Source organism: Cataglyphis hispanica, chromosome 11 (genome assembly GCF_021464435.1).
Source record: "Cataglyphis hispanica isolate Lineage 1 chromosome 11, ULB_Chis1_1.0, whole genome shotgun sequence".
In the NCBI taxonomy this organism is placed as follows: domain Eukaryota; kingdom Metazoa; phylum Arthropoda; class Insecta; order Hymenoptera; family Formicidae; genus Cataglyphis; species Cataglyphis hispanica.
The window spans coordinates 1,713,489-1,731,921 of record NC_065964.1 but is presented as its reverse complement, the minus strand read 5'-3'; the positions used below and the strand labels follow the sequence as shown (position 1 = coordinate 1,731,921).

The 18,433-nt window shown below is 28.4% G+C and overlaps 1 protein-coding gene across 4 annotated transcripts in view; it reads right to left on the bottom strand.

Moving 5' to 3' along the window:
• LOC126852682 (phospholipid phosphatase 1-like) overlaps positions 1-16,878 on the bottom strand; it is a 33,421-nt gene extending 16,543 nt beyond the window's left edge. The window contains exons 1-2 of one of the 4 annotated variants that reach the window (XM_050597713.1): positions 16,693-16,878; positions 3,273-3,441 (exon numbers count right to left, since the gene is read on the bottom strand). In XM_050597713.1, the coding sequence (XP_050453670.1) occupies positions 3,273-3,441; positions 16,693-16,698 (175 nt within the window). In that variant the 5' untranslated portion in view covers positions 16,699-16,878. Of the gene's footprint in view, positions 1-3,272; positions 3,442-7,094; positions 7,205-10,857; positions 11,274-11,323; positions 11,438-16,692 lie in introns of those variants that run through there. The other 3 variants (XM_050597715.1, XM_050597714.1, XM_050597716.1) reach the window with 3 other exon arrangements.
• Between the last annotated feature and the right edge of the window lie 1,555 nt (positions 16,879-18,433).

The window sequence follows — 18,433 nt, the reverse complement described above, 5'->3', positions numbered from 1 at the left end:
CACACTAATGTGTTACAATCAGTTAAGAGATTAAAGCCCGTTAGATACCTTAGATGCATATTTTTTTCCTCTCTTGTCATGCGTGAAGTTTATAGGATGCGCGCGCATTTAGTAGTTGAGACAATTTAAAAAAGAGAAGAATATTAATATAGAATTAACTAATTTAATTTTAGATAAATAGATAGATAGATAAATAGATAAATAGATAGGTAGATAGATAGATAAATAGATAGATAAAGAGAGAGAGAGAGAAAGAGAAAATACTTATTAAATCAGTTGAATAAGAGTACTTTAAGCACTGGATGACGTATGTATAGAAATCAGAGTTATATGAATAGATAATTTATTCCAGTTTCATTGATTAGCTCTTCAGCAATCACAATTCGTTTTTTGAATTCATTACCATGCCAGTCGCAACGACACGTACACTGTAAAAAATTTTCTAAAAGTTCAGACATGTTTCAGACATGTTCAGACATATTTGAACTTTCAGATCTGATTGTATGAAAAAAATTTCAAGACAATCTGTCTTATTCATTAGAGTCGTTTTTCTAAAAGTTCAGAAAAGTGCCTGAAAATTGAAATGTGTATCTGAAAATTGAAGTGTCTGAACATTCAAACAGTGTATCTGCAATAAAGTTGCAGACACTAAAGCTTTCTTTTACAGTGTTTGTCATACAATGTATGTCATACAATGTAAAAAATTTTCTAATAATGCCGACACACTTTTTCTTGAACCTTCAGATCTGGCTGTTTAAAAGAAATTTCAGATAATCTATCTTAATCATTAGAATTGTTTTTCTGGAAGTTCAGAAAAGTATCTGGAAAATTGAAGTGTATGCCCAAAAATTGAAGTGTGTATCTGAAAATTGAAGTGTATGTCTGAAAATTGAATTGTGTGTATGAAAATTTAAAAGTGTGTCTGAAAATTCAAATAATTCAAAAAATTCAAATGTAAATCAGCAATCAAAAGTATATCAGCAAAAGAGCTGCAGATACTTCGTCTAAAATTTCAGTCAGTTTTTTTTGTGCATATTATCAGCAAATATCTTTTAATTTCTTATATGAAATAATAAAATAACAAAATTTTGTATATAAATACTAAATTTCTCTCTCTCTCTCTCTCTCTCTCTCTCTCTCTCTCTCTCTCTCTCTCTAAGAAATCTTTCGCATTCAAACAACATTTGTACGTTTATAATTGTCTTTTATATATATATATATATATATATATATATATATATATATATATATATATATATACGTGCAGCTTATTGCCAGCATTACGCGACAGTTGTACAGAGGTATTTAAAACGACACGCCTGTCCGTAAAAATTCTAGTTAAATATGCCATCCGTAATATATTGCATTACACAAAGAGAGTGACACACCCGTAAAAATTCTAGTCGAACAGTCGTCCGTAATATTGCATTACACAGTTCGCGGTTTCCCTGTCAGGCTTCATTACACGCATGGTTTCATCCCCGCGACGCAAATGCGCTTCTATACAAAAGACTGCGTTCATAAACGAGGGGACAAAAAAAAAAAAATAAGTCCCTCGGTCGATTTCAATTCTTATATTTTTATTTCACCTGCATGATTCGTCTAATACCAATGAAAGATTTGATTAGAAATATAATCGAAATCGCAGGTCTTAATTTCTCTCTTTTTTTTTTTTTTGATTGACAAAATAATACAAAATAATAAAAAATAAAATAATAAAATAAATAATAATATAATAAAACTAATAAATATAATAAAATAAAGTTTACGCGTTAAATTCTTAATTTAAATATATTGAAAAAAAATGACATATAATAACAATATTCTGAGAAAAGTAGAAATACTTTTTTAAATAAAATTTTCGAGAGAAAGTATTACGTCATAATATAATATTTTTCGTTTCTTTTTATTATTTATAAGGATGTACGGCATAATCTTTCGAGAATCAATGGAATATTTTTCCAAATAATAGATAAAAGAATTATCTTGCGATTCAGTAAACGAAGTAATTAGCGAGAATGTTCGCGATTAAATTAACTATAATATAGTGCGTCAGTTTGCGCGAAGTTTCGCGCTTTTAACGGACGCGCTTTTACTGTTCAGGAAGAATGCGCGGCACGTTAGTTCCGACTATTCGCGGCTGGCTCGCTAATGCAATAACGTGCCAGTGGCGTCAGTTAACAAGCTAACACTTCCTCCTGTCTGGCGTAAAAACATGCACATTCACCGGCCACGAATATTTATGGGGGCTAGCTAATAAAAGCCCGCGCTGCGCCCAATTAGCAGAATGGACTTTAAAGTACGAGATTCGACAAGTCGACCATTATTATACGCGTTACTCGAAATAGAACAGGATGATTTGCATCGCTCATCGAGGCGTACACTGTAAAAAAAGAAAAAGAAAACTAACGAACCTTCAAGTAAAATGTCTGCAGCTCTTTTGCAGACACCCTGCCTGAATTTTCAGACAATTCAATTTTCAGAGACTTTTCTGAATTTTCAGAAAAACGACTATGATGATTAAGACAGATTGTCTAAAATTTCTTTCGGACATGCAAATCTGAAAATTTCAGATAAAAATGTGTCTGAATTTTTAGAAAATTTTTGCAGCGTATGTAAAATCCAAAGTTTGTGCAATTTTTATATATCACATATATATATATTTAACACAAAAATATCACATAAATTTAACAAAAGAAAGTGAGTAAAAGAGAGATGAAGTATTTCTAAAAGAGATCTATTAATTTTGCATTGAAGTAAATACAAATGTGCAATCTAAAAACATCAAGTATCCTATATCAAGTATACATGCTGTATGAATAATCCTCAAACTCGTTTCATGGAATTTCGTCGCAACGTGAAATTACATTTACTACGGCGAATACAATAAACGAAACTTCAAAATTCAATTTGCGAGAATTACGCAATGAAATGATTATTTCCACAAACTTTAATTTGCGCATTTCGAGTAAAACGCGATATATGTACATCGGTAATTGAAATTTCTCATTTAAACGAAAAATATTGCCGGAAGCAATTGCGTCTTTTTGCCAAGAAATCGATTTAAGCGTGCGCATTATAGCGCGATATGATATACGAGAATTTCTGCTTCACATTTTTTTTTGTCATCCTTTGAAACGTTAATGATAATAATGACAGAGTGTCAGAAAGAGAGCAAGTATGAGCGAAGGGAAGATGTAAACATGTGGGAAAAAAGTCGATCGCATTCCAAATGCCTTGTGTCAATAAAATTCGTACGTTGTGTAATCTACCTGATAACGCCAACATCAGATCGAACATGTATATCCAGCGTATGGTTCTTCTGCAGACACTCATGATCTTCTCGGACACCGTACGGGTCGCCGTTGTACCGTCAATATTTTCCGCCACCTCCTCCGTTAGCGTTATCGTGCTGCACCTCGTTAGCTGTTCCGTGGATCTCTGAAAAGAAAGATTTGCCAAAAGATTAGACTCGTATGATGGAAAAATGTGTGTGTGTGTGCGACGCGAAGTGCGATTGCGTATAATGGTAGTTAGCAGGATCACTCGAAAAGTAAGGAGTCGTTAGAATTTTCCTTATTTTTAACACTTATTGTATATAAAATATATTATTGGATATAAAACACATACACATATGTAAATATTATACATTTTAAATATTTTGCTTTTATTAAAATATAACAACAAATTAATATAATTTCGATATTATTATATATTGATATAAAGTTTATAATAATTTTGAATATTAATATCTTCATTGAAAAAAAACTTGTTCCAAAAACGATGCAAGAAAATGTTATTTTCTTAAGATTCTTTAAATTCTGTAAATAAAAAAAAGGCTTTCTCTTTTAACAGAATCGTTAATGCAACAAAGATTGTTTTTTGCTTCAACTTTATGCAATTTCAAAATTTTGACGCTATTTCATGAATCAAATTTGTTTTTAACATGCAAGAGTTTATAAGAATTTCATAATCTGATTTAAAATAAAAATTGTTAAATTTTATTTTATTATTTTCTCTATTGACTTTTCAAATTATTTCTATTAATTTTTGAAAGAATTCTATGCTTTCTATGCTTTGTTTGAATGCAACAAGATGCTACTCAAATCTTGCTACTAAAAAATTCTCTGAGAATTCTTTAATCTTCCAGATATTCTTATTCAAAATTCCAGATAAAGAGAATATTTTGGAGATTTTTGGTACAAATTTTAAAAGATAAATTTTTCTTTTATTACATTTTTTTAATCAAAAATTTTTTAATACTCTTTATATATATATATATATATATATATATATATATTTATTATATATTTATATATTATATATTTATTATATGTATTTATATATATTTATATATTATATTAATATATTTATATATTATATATTTATATGAATTATATATTTATATATTATAAATACACTTATTTATATATATATATATATATATATATATATATATATATAAGTGTATTTATAATATATAAATATATAATTCATAGCTTGACTTATTAACAGATTGCTGATTACTTACAATACAATAGCAAAATAAAATAAAATAATTAATAAATTCAATAATTAATTAATTTAATTTCCACAAAATTCCAGAAAAATTCAAAAATTCAAAATACAGAATTTTCCAGATGCAAAAGAAATTCCTGAAAGTTCCAGGTTTTCCATATTTTTTCAAGAAGTAAACACTCTGATGGAAATCGTGGCATTGTAAAGCTCGAAAAGTAATTGTCAAATTTCATTAATGCAACGAAGTTACTTTACCGGCTACAATTAACGGTCCTGTTAATATATAATTACGTTTGTCCAACGATTTCGTCATCGACGTCCAAGAAGACAGAGCGAGTTCTCTGACCCATCGTCGTCTACTGACAAAGCAACATGATACGTGAGTTTTTCTCGAACGATATCGGTTTTCCACCGCAAACCGCGAGAGATGCAAGCAATCATTTTTCGAGCGTGTTTCTCGTAAAATGATCTTGGCATGCAGATCACTCGTATCGAGAACACGGAGACTTCATCAAATTACGCTTCGTCGGTAAACATTAGGCGGCTTGTTTCGTTATCGCCGAATGCGTTATCGCGTCATTTCTTTTATCACAATTCGCATATTGAATAACGCATCTCTACTACAAAGGTAGGCTGTTTTCGATCGCTAATAATAGCAATTAATAGTTGATTGCGGATGTCGGGATTTCTATCACGCTAATACGCTTAAATGCCGCTTGAATCTCCAACAGGAACCGACCTCTTAACGGCATCTGGGCCGCCCTTGGCATACTTGTCCCCTCTCCTCCCCTCTTCAAAACATTAAGCTTTGTTACACGTAAATGATATCGGGAAACGATGCTTTCGCCGTGTTATATGCGTTTTAACACAAATAACAATTCTTTCGCATAATTATCTATACAAAAATTCTCGGACTTCTTCGAAAATGTAAATTAAAAAATCTAGATGCAAAGTGTTTTTAGCATTTTTTTTTTAAATTACATTACAGAGTTTGAGAAAAAAATACCGGATCTCAAAATGAGAGAGACGCGAGATTTTTGTATCACTTTAACGATACAAAATACGAAACAATTATAATTTAATTAAAATATAATTAAAATATAATTAAAATATAATTATATATATATATATATATATATATATATATATTAAATTATATTTTAATTAAATTATATATATATAAATATTATATAATTTAATATATATAATTTATTATTATAACTTACAATTTTTATAGCAATAAATATTTTTTTATCCCACAATATACGTAAAAGGAAATACATTTTTCATGTAATTTGTACTGTAAAATTTTCTCCGTACATTTTTTAAAAATTTCAAATCTGAAAATTGATATAAAATCAGATGATAAAAAATCAGATCTCGTAATTGCATTTATAAACTCTTCATTTTAAACGTTAAATCTATACATGCTTCTAATACGTGATAATTATGTATCAGATTTAAACATAGACAAGAAGCTATCTTCGTTGAAGAGGATTTGGCACAAAGTGACGTATGCGTGACTTTTTAATCGCGAGAAACACGGAGAACAAATAAGATACTTTCTTTTATGGAACACACGCGTGAGACAAAAATACGCTTGTTATGCAAAACGCACTCGTGGATCATTATCGCTCTCAAAAAGCTGAGGTATTGTCCTTTAAATCCTTCTGTCACACTAGCGTGTCGCGAGAAATTATTTCGACCACCTGTTGGATCCGCGGCTTCCTTTCACGGCCTATCCCAAACGTGATGCAGCTCTATAAATCATCCAAATCGTTTTTTTTTTTTTTTTCTCTCTACTTATATCTTAACAACGATGCGACATTCGATGGATGTGACACGTTCTCTTTCGCGAAAATTAAAAAAGAAACGTAAAAAAATGATGCATGCCGCGACGTTAATTTGAGTTGGGATAAAAAACTGTATGTAATTTCATTTAAAATACAGAAATGTATCCCGACATAATATCTTAAAAAGTTTCTCCCCTAAACGTAAATTTAATTATTCATAATTATAATTAAATTAAAATTTTAAATAAATATAATTTAATTAAAATATAATTATATATAATTTATTATTATAATTTACAATTTTTTTAGTAATAAATATCTTAATATTCTTTTATCTCACAATATATGTAAAAGGAAATAAACTTTTCATGTAATTTGTACTGTAAAATTTTCTCCATATATATCTTCTGAAAATTTATATAAAAATCAGATCTTCTTATTGTCATTTTAAACTCTTCGTTTTGAACGTTAAATCTGTAGGCACTTATAATAAATCTCCATGGAAAATTTTGATAAGAAATATAGATTTATTTAAATGTCAAGCTTCCTATCCAATTTTCCCGACACATTACGTTTAATGATATTCGTATTGATTGTCATTGAAAATGAAATACGCTGGCAACTTTAATATAAAAATACTCTCTCTTCTGCGCGCATATGATATTCTACAAAAAATTATATCTTATAGTGTATGTATATTATGTAAACAATCTACTCTGTAAAAATCTAGAATTTAAGTCCTTCGTCCATAACAAATAGAGGCAACGATAATCAAGCGCATACCTGGCGGAAAACCGGAGATTAATCGGACGGCGTCGTAGATTGCGGTGCATCGATTAACGACGCTTGCGTTCTAAAACGCGATAATATATCCGCGGAGGGGACGCGCGTCCAACTCGGTCATCCACTATGAAATAATTTAGGGGGAGAAAAGCGGCCGCGGGGACTTCGTCGAGAATAACATCGAGGATGGGGAGGGGGACGAGGCGGGGGAGGAGGGAGGAGGGGGAGGAGGGGAGGGAGGGGGTTCGTATAAAACGAAGGAGGAATTAATTATCTGATGATTTTATTTTGATTTACAATCATTTGCGTCAATTCGAGAAACTTGTGCATACCATTGCCGATTTTCATGATTATCATGGCATAAAATTTTATTATGTTTGCACGCGTTATTTGCTTTCACATTATATATTTCGCATAATCGTCAAATGTATGCACGAAACGATAAGATACAATCTGTACAATTAAAATACAGATGCAAATGTATTTTCGATATTGAGAATTTCACGTTCTCTGAATTTGATTTTTGTTGATTTTGACGATTTTTGATGACTTTTGTTTTCTTTTGACTGATTTTTGAAGAATAATTGCGAAATGATGACCGATAGAAATGTATGAAACAACGCAAATGATTCTATCTATCAAGAAGCTGATTATTAAAAATAAATGTCAAAATAGATGGGTCAACGCACACGAATCTTCTTCTAGTACATTGTAAAAAAAAACTGATTAAAATTTCAGACTGAGTGTCTGCAGCTTTTTTTGCAAACACACATCAATTTTCAACACACACTCTTCTGAACTTTCAGAAAAGCGACTGTGATGATTAAAAACAGATTGTCTGAACTTTTTCTCAGATATCCAGATACCCAGATATGAAATTTCAGATTAAAATGTGTTTTTAGAACATTTTTTACAGTGTATAACAAACAAAAAAATTCAGACAAATGTCTGCAACTTTTTTGTCTAAATTTTCACACAGAATGCTATCTGAATTTTCAGACAGAATGCTGTCCGAAATTTTCAGACACATTTTTCTGAATTTTTAGAAAAATGATTCTAATGAGGTTAAGACAGATTGTCTGAAATTTCTTTTAGACATTTAGATCTGAAAATTCAGACAAAAAAGTGTCTGCATTTTCAGAAAATTTTTTTCATTGTATAACAAATACAATAAAAAAAAACTTTTGCAGCTTTTTCGCAGACATACTGTCTGAATTTTCAGACACGATGCTCTCTAATCTTTCACATGCACTTCAATTTTCAGGCACACTCTTCTGAACTTTCAGAAAAACGACTCTTATGATGAAAATAGATTATTTGAAATTTCTGCCATACATCCAGAAACTTCAGACAAGAATGTGTCTAAATTCTTACACAATTTTTTTATAGTAAACTAGATTAATTTAAAAAAAAAAGTTTAAGCTCACGGCTTAGACTGAAATGTTACAAACGGAATGATTCTGCACTTAACTGGGTACAAATTATTTGAAAGAATTATTTCCCCTTTTATAATGATGATGGTAAAGAATTCAAACGTAGTTAAATCGTCTTGGACACGATATTACTATACAATAGCGCAATTAATTTCGGGCAAATCTCAACGGAAGACAGTTCTCATAATTTTATTCAAAACAATAAATTGTCAAATTTCTAAGCAGCTTTTTAATGTGGAAAAAATTATGTCCTTAAGAGTATTTCATTTTCTTTTTTAATATTTTCCTCTAAAATAAACGCCAAAAAGATCTTCTTAATTTAAGAGAAATTTTCTAAAGAGTATAGATATAAAATATTCTTAATGTGTAAGAATATATACTAAATAGAATGTTTTCTTACTATTATATTTTTTAAATATTTAAGATCACAAAAAAACAATTTTACAAATATTTTGCAAATTTGCTATTTATGCATGTCGGCATTGCAAGGCGCTTGAGAAAATGATAAGTTAGGTTGAATTTTGTCGCTAAAATTGTCGCAAATTAAAAATATATTTTTAAGAAGATATTCAAGCATTACGTAAAGAAAAAAAAATATCCTTACTCATTGTACATCAAGAATATAATACTTTATAAATCCTCAATGAGGATTTATAAAGTATTACATAAAAATAAAATTTAATAAAATAAAATTTATCTTTGGGACATATAATATTAATAGTACACATATAATAGTGCACATTGATAGATTATATGTCCCAAAGATAAATTTTATTCGCGACAAAGCACATATAAAAACAATGCGATGAAAAAACAGTTAGCAACAGTGCCTTTCAAAGCTATGATGATTCAAGATACAATAGATACGATTAGCTCTTACTATCTATCGACAAATAAAGTAGTCTATATTACAGACAACATTATCGAGTTCATTTTTTTTTATATATTCTGGTATAGTGCATTCTAACAGTCGCTGATAAAAAAGAAAATTAATATCCATGTGATTAGATACAACTATTCATATATATATATATATATATATATATATATATATATATATATATAATAAAAACGATTATACACGTATTGTTAATAAAGTAAAAAGTATGTTGCATATATCGCAGTTTAAATTGCAGTTTAAAAATAGTACTAATTGTGTAAAATATATTATTGTATATTATTAATTATATACATATAATTAATGTATTATTAATATTATATTATTAATAATATAATAATAATACAATTATATATTATTTATATAAATATAAATATAAATATATATATATATATATATATATATTTATTTATTTATATATTTATATAAATAATATATAATTGTATTATTATTATATTATTAACAATATAAGTAAAACGTTAATTATATATTATTAATAATATAATATTAATAATATAATACATTAATTATATGTATATAATTGATAATATACAACAATATATTTTACACAATTAGCACTATTTTTAAACTGCAATTTAAACTGCAATATATGCAACATACTTTTTACTTTATTAACAATACGTGTATGATCGTTTTTTATTTACCGCTAAAAATCAATTAAAGTATAAAACACTCTTGTATGATTAAATTCATTACGATACCGATAACAAAAGTATCGCTCATTGCGGGACGAACTACGCGAAATAAATAAAGAAAAATATAACAATTAAGCCAGACAGATATAATTTTAATTATAGTTGACAGGTAAAATTGAAAAATCCTTGCTATTTACATATGTGTTATATTGTGTTAATTAGCTATGAATGTAATTGAATTATATATATATATATATATATATATATATATATATATATATATAATTTAAAGAACACGGAAAATATATTATAAAAAATTGATAGCCATAACAAGTATGACAAAAGAGTTTATAAGACCGGTATTCATAGTCCGTTCTTATTTCAGACCGTCTTAAGTAATGTCTTAAGATGCTAATATAGTTCTGTGATTGTTTATGACATCTTAAGAGTGTATTTAAGACGATCTTAAATTTAAAAACTGACTATGAATATCAGCCTTAATGTTTTGGATCCGATTCTTCTCGAACGCAATTGTTTACAAAATAGAATACGATAACAGCAACAGTAAATCGGAAAATATAATTTTTCCTCCGATGCAAAGTTCCAAGATTTACCTCCTGATGATGATGATGGATCGAAATCCATCATCAAGTTGAAAGTATATATTTATCAATCGCGAAGCGTATCGAGCACAAGCACATCGTATGCATTGACGACTCTCGATGTTGCATATATCGCGATAAAAAGTACCTACGGATACTATGAAATAAACTCACAATCAGCTTTGACAGCCAAAGTCCAGAGTCTTGACAGGCACGAGTGACGACGATGCATGATGAACAATTGCTTTGATCGAACTGGCTCGCACGCTGGAAAATTTATATTCGCCGCTTCTCTCACGTGACTACTAGACAAAAAACGCGGAATTTTTGAGCGCGCTTAAGGGGGCCGATCGGAATCGATATAAGACTCATCGCCGACAGGACTCGAGTGAGCAGTCTCGAGGCGAACCCGATCCACGCACGAAGTGTCTCGATCGTTCGAATATATTATTCGTGTCGATATAAGATCGCGGATTTCTCTCTTCCCTTGGGGAAGGAGATCTTCTCACTCCCGGAAGGTCCAACGATACCGACTGCTGGCCTGCAACTGCTCGTCTGCGTTCAGCCGACGAGAGTCGTACCTCACATCTCCAATCAACTACTTCCTCGCAAGCTCAAATTAAATGTTCTCTCTACTCACCCTGCTTCCCCACCACCACCACCACCATCATCATCAACACCATCACCAGCATCGTCGTCGCGGAACGGACTCGACGCGTTCTCTTTCTCTTCCTCTCTCTTTCTATGTCACGGTTTAGTTGCACCGCGCACTGTAAGATCCTCTCTATTAGGCCCTCCGCACCCTCTGATCCACACCCTCTCTCCCCTTCTCTCCCCACCCTTCCCGTCGCATCTTTGGACCCCAGGGTAAACGAGGTCGATTCGGTCGGTTACGAAAATGTGCCGCGTCGCGCAGATGCACTCTTTGCCCTTTCGGGGGTCTTCTTTTATATCGCGAATAAAAAGGGGAATGGATTTTTCTCTTATTTGTTCGATAGAGAGATTTATATAATATATTAATTTGTTAATACGCGTCAGTTTTTTTGACAGAGATTTAATATTTAATAATATTAAAGTAAAATTTAGGTTATGTATAATTACACGGTGAAAATATTATATATAGAAAAGAAGTAATAGTGATTATAGTAAAAAATAGTATAGTATTTTTGTAATCGTGAAACACCCTAACAATATATCATATATCGTATTATATTTTATAAGGAAGTATTGTAATTATTCAATTATTCAGGCATAAATAAATGCATAATCGTTAACAAACAATGGAACAAATGCATAGTTTACAATTTTTATAAATATCTTAATATAATTATATTTCAGTTTTATAATAAAGTTTGTAAAGGGAATGTATTTGTCATAAATTGTACAATAAAATTTTCTCTGTGTACCATGTAATTACTCTGAATCTGTCCTATATGCAAAAACACAACGTTCTACTCAAATTTTGTAAAAAACACTCCATAGAAATTCCCTGATCTTCCAGATATTTTTGTTCGAAATTTCAAGAAAAGAGAATATTTTTTAAATTTCTTAGTGCAATTTTCTAAAATAAATATTTTTATTGTACGCGTTTTCTAATGTTCACTCATACACAAAGTCATTTAAGTCTCAGTGCTAGATTTATAATGTACTAAAAAAAAAAAACTGAATAGCTTTTGTTAAGATACAAAGTTTTAACATGCATAATATTTTCATTTTTTATCACTAAAAATTAAATTAAAGAATATGTACTGCATATTCGATATTTGTTAAGATATTAAATATATAAAACAAAGATATATACATATATATATATATATTTGTAATATATTTTAAATAATTTTACAACTTGGCTTATCGGCAAATTGCAGATTGTTTACAATATAAGAGCAAAATTATTAAAAAAAAATTTTTTTTAAATTCCCCGAGGCCCAATAAAGTTTCATAATTCTCTGGTTTCTACAAGTAGAAAAAAATTTTCTGTGGAATCCAGATTTTTCATATTTTTCCAAGAAAAGCCACCCAGAAAAAAATATATTTCAATGTTTCTGACATTTATTGCACTTCGAGATTTTTTATGTTGCAGATGAATTATAATTTATCAGCGGATTTATAACCAAAATGAAATCACTAGTCCGCTTTTTAAAGAGATATTTATTTTAGAGAGATTTAATATTTATTATAATTAAAAAAAATTAAATAAATAGATCAAATAAAAAACTCAGGTAAATATCATATCACATAATACTTGTAAATAATATTTTGACTTGTTTTTATTAATGCAAACATATATTTTTAATGTTACGGATAAAAATATGTATTTTTAAAATAAAGTATAAAAACAAATATGAACGGCGTTTAAAATAAATATTTTTCAAAATATCGAGAGTCACTTTAAAGAAAAAAAAATGCTTTTCAAGAAAATTATTTTCTTATTTGTTTAAGTTAATTAGTTTTGTGTTTAGCATTACATGCATGCTAACCTTTTACATCGTAATAGGAATCATCATCGTAATGTGCATACTAAGTATACAATTGTGCACATAATGGTTAATGATTGAATCCGTTTATTATCCTATAAAATGAGCTATCCAATTTAATTTGTTCTTTTACGAATCAAATAAATCTTTTTAGTAATTTTTCCCGTAACGAAATAAGCTGTAGCAATGCAATCAATTGCCAAGTGCGAAATTAAAAAGAATCAATATTAATAAAATTCAATAGAATGTAATTTATTGTTCACTAAAATCAACAAAACGATACCGCAGATGTAGATCTAACATGTTACATGCATGTTTTATCTATGCACTTCTTATCTTTTCTTGCAAACATCTTACGTATTTGACACATATATCTAATCAGAATTAAAAACCTGTAAAAATATGATAAAAAATATAGCAGCAACTATATAGAAACAAAATTTGAAATAAATAAAATAATTATTTTAAATTGATTAATATATTGTAAACAATATATATTTGATATTTTGGGTTGAACGGAAAGTTCCTTCCGTTTTTTGCTAACAGATGAAGATCGAAAAAACGGCACAAACCGTTCAATCCAATATTTTAGCATATTCATGCATCTGCGCGCGCGAACGCGACACATCACACACACACACACACGCGCGCGCGCACACGCGCGCACGCACGCACGCACGCACACACACACACATACGCTCAATACTATATCTTAATATAAATTTTTAAAATTTTATTATTTAATAATAATAATTCGATTTTATTTAAATTATAAGTTCATCAACAAACAGCAATTTTCTTTTTCATTTAACAAACATAACAAAGATGTCAAAAAAGTTAAAAAAATATTTTAAAAATATATTATTTATGAATATGAATATATATAAGCTATATAATATATCCCATTTTAAAATATTTAATTTATTATTATTAATAATTATTTCTACTTGATTTATTGGAAATTTTAAATAAAGCCATTTAATACGTGCAAACTCGATATTTTTTAAATAAAAATTGTCAGAAAATTCCATCACATCCGTCATAATTTTCTAATTTTTAAGATACAAAAAAAGATTTATAAAATTCTCTTCAAATTATAAATTTGTTAAAATTTATTTGAAATTAAATGATACTTAAATTTTACTAAAAACTTTATTTTCTAGCGCAAGAAATCCTTCGTGCGCGTTTGCGATAATTTATTGGAAACTATCAACTTTTTCTAAAAATTGATTAAATTTTAATAAAAGGTTTTAAAAATATATATCTTTTAATATTTATATCTTTTTTTATTGTTACATTATTCGCTCTTTATTTAAGATTATTAACCATCAGTCTTCTAGCATTTTAATTAGTCTAATGCCTGAGATTATTATAGTCTCTATTCTAATTATTATTATTATTATATATATAATATTATATATAACTAGTATTATATTATTATTATATAGTCATTAATTATTAAATTTCTGAGCCAATATCTTAATAATTAGTAATCGATTTAGGGAAACATTGGAATAAATATTTTCGGAACACTAGCTCAATCGATATATCATAGAGATATATCATGAAAACAAGATAAAATTTCTGCAATTTGGTTGATTTTGATAAGCAAAAATGTTATTTTTTTCTTTTTATTCGTAAAAGTAATTGTGACTCTTTCCACAATAAAATAAATTAAAAGAGATCGATATATACATACATATATATATATATATATATATATATAAACTTATTCGAAGAAGATATGATTATCTAATCTTCGAAATTATGATTCTTTAGAATCATCCAACTATTTTATCTTTTGATTCTTTTTATCGAAAACTAAGAAGAGAACGAGGAGAGAAAGAAAAATATTAATTTTACATAAAATAATTTGAAACACATTTTTAAAGAGCGCATATTTCTCTTTTTATTTCTTATTCGACATCGTTTTATTAATGTCTTTAAATGTTAATTTAAATGTTAATAACAGAAATATAATAGTATTTAATAATTTTATAATAGTATTTAAATTTAATTGCTTTTTATTAAGGCTCTTAATAAAATGTTTATCCATTTATATTGATTTGCAGGGAAACGTACTTGTAGGAAAACATATTCCTACAGAATAAGGTTCACTTACATTATACGTTTAAAGGAAAACTGTTTACTTGTATATTTAGTACATCTATTTATTGGAAATATCTATTTTCAAACATACTGTTGTGATGTTATTGTACAGACATATTTTCTCCGTTTTTATTGCATCCAAATGTTTTTACACCCCCAAAAAAAATGTTCGAAATGAGAGGAAAAATTCCTCTAGACGTATTCTAACAATTTCTAACTAACACCATAACTATATTTGTGATAAATATTCTTATGATAAAGTACAGTGAAAAGTAAAATACTTAATAAAGGAATAAACGTTTATAAAAAAAAAAAATGTTGAAATATTCGAAAAAAAATATTCGGAAAGTTTCGAATGGACGAATAAATGAACAAATTCGTATTAAATATACGTGTAAATGTATTTTCGTTTAAATGTACAATAAAAGCCATAGACTTAAAGGCCGTGTATTCAGTATAAAATGTTTCTAATAAGCGGATATGCTAATTATATACGCGTATACGTGTTTTCGTTTAAATGTATTATACAAGGTGTCTAAAAAACTAAGAAAAAAAGTCTTTTAGAGATTTGCTCGATTTTGCGTCACTTTGTATTTGCATACTTTATTTATTATTTAAATAAATAAAAAAAAGTGAACTTTATTGTTTCAGTTTATTTATTTATTCATTTATACTTATTTATGTTATCATTTCCTTAATGATAGCAAGAATGTAAACGTAAACTAAAATAAACAAGCTACAATAATAATTCCGCATTGTGTCGCATATTTATTTACAATCCTCTAATTTTACTTCAGGAATTTTAATTCATCCCATGCTCAATTTTTATCTCATGATACCTTTTGATAGACCTGATAATTTTAATGTTGTTTTATGTTTTTTGGTGAATATTTTTTTATTTCCTTTTCTTGCAATTATCTCCAAAACAAAGCAAAAACGAGCAAATCTGTAAAGGAGTTCTTTAATTTATCGATCCCCCACGTTCCCGAAATTTTGACATTTAATTTCAAAACACAGTATAATAGCGAGCCCTACTTTTTATAGAGTTAAAATATTTTTTAAACATCATTTAGATTTCTTTTGAAGCTTTTTGTTATTTAATTTCCATCTTCGATGCATTTTTCAATTCGTATGTTTTCGAACAGAAACTCTTCCTTCGCGCAATCGTCGTCGCGCGAAACGGTGCAAACAAGACACTAACGGGTGATGCGGGAAATTCCAAACCGCCTTCGCGTCTGTTGCATATTCATGAGATACAAATATATGCGTTTTTAAACGCGTTTTTCACATCCAAGGAGAAAGAAATTCGAAAGGCGCCGGATTGGTTTTCGCGCGATTTCTCTCCTCGTTCTCTTTGCTTGCGCGCGATTGCACGAAATATTCACATGAAATTTATATAAGGAAAAAAATAGAATGTACCAACCTGCATATTTGCGATCTCTCCGGAACACTTCGTGTGGGAAAACACTTCGTAGGGTTCCGTTTTCGCGCGATTGTTCCGAAGAAAAATGCGTCTAGATTGTTTTTTTTCTGTTTTCTTTTTTTTTCAAAAATTAAAGAAGTTACACGATACGATCCATCACTCGTGACAACAACTGACGTCAACTGACACACACCTAACGCGCGTCCAGAAGCGTCACCGCCGCAGTGATTCAACCATTGGCACGCGGCCTTGTTAGAGGGGGAAATTTTTCGCGAAGAGAAAGTGCGCGAATAACACGCCCTCTTTTCCTTTCATGCAAACTCCGTCAATACAATCGATACGGCAGATTTCTTCTTTCTTTTCTCTTTTTACAGATATCTGCTCTTTTCGGACACACAAAAAAGAATCGATTTTTTTTCTTCTTTCATCTTCTCCTTTCCTCTTTTTCCGTCTTATTGAATAATGCCTTTACCTATTTTTAATAAAAAAATGCAGAGTTGTATTAACTTCTCTGCTTATATATTTCTTTAGACATACACGCGCTTTAAGCACTTATAAGCATTGCTTACACACGTCATTACGTTTTAAAAGCACTCACAAAATGAGTTATGACTTAATCAATAATTACAATATTTTTATATCTCTAAAAATAACAAAGATATTCTAGGAACAAAGATATAATTATTGCACCACCCTGTATATATAAATATATATATATGAAATTTAAATAACTTGATTTATAAAATTAACAAGATTTTAGTTATATAGAAATTTTATTTACTTCTGATGTAGATGTAAGAAAGAAAAGAACGATTTTCATTTATTTGGGTACTTATTTATCCCCATTTTCGAATAATTTGCTCAAGATCTAAACAATTCCTTGTGTTGGGATCAAAAATGTATCATCTTATATCAAAAATTAAAGTTATTAGCTATTAATTATACTTTGTAGGCTTTATACATTTTAATGAAAAAAAAAATTGAATACAAGCAAGATAGATAGTGCATATTAATGTGTCACATAATATAAGCGAATGTCGCGTCACTTGACTTCATTCGAACATGTCTAGTATTTGACGTCGAATTAAGGTGTGTTTTGTATTTTAATATTGACTATGATTTACTGTTTATTTTGAGAAACAGTAAAATAATAAAGAATTTATCATCAAGTTATTTTCCTAAGAAAGATTAATTAGAAAAATTTATCTTTTTCTAAAAAGATTTATTATGTGTAGTTATTTTTTAAAGCATTTTTTGAATGAATTTAAAATACTTACAAATATTTACTTTTCTATCGAATTCATAAGATAATATAAGAAAAATTTATTACTTAATTTAAGAAAAATTTATTACCAATTTATTTTTTTTAAGAAAGATTAATTGAGAGATATACTTTAATATGTATTATAAATTTTACTTTAAAAAAAAAATTTCTAAGGAATAATTACTTATAATTTAATTTTTTTTTTAGTTTAGTAAGATATTAAAATGTAAACATAATAAAATATAAAATTTTCCTATGATATTAACATTTTACAAAATAAATGACATATATTTCCATATATTTCTTATTATTATTAAGTTGTCACAAATTGCATTTTGTTTCATAAGGCTTACTTGTTGTTATCACTTTTTTGATTTATTATCTCAATATTATGATTATTATTAATTTCTAAAAAATTTGATTCTATTATTGGAACATCATCTTTTTGTAATAGTCAGATGTCATGCAAAATGCAAC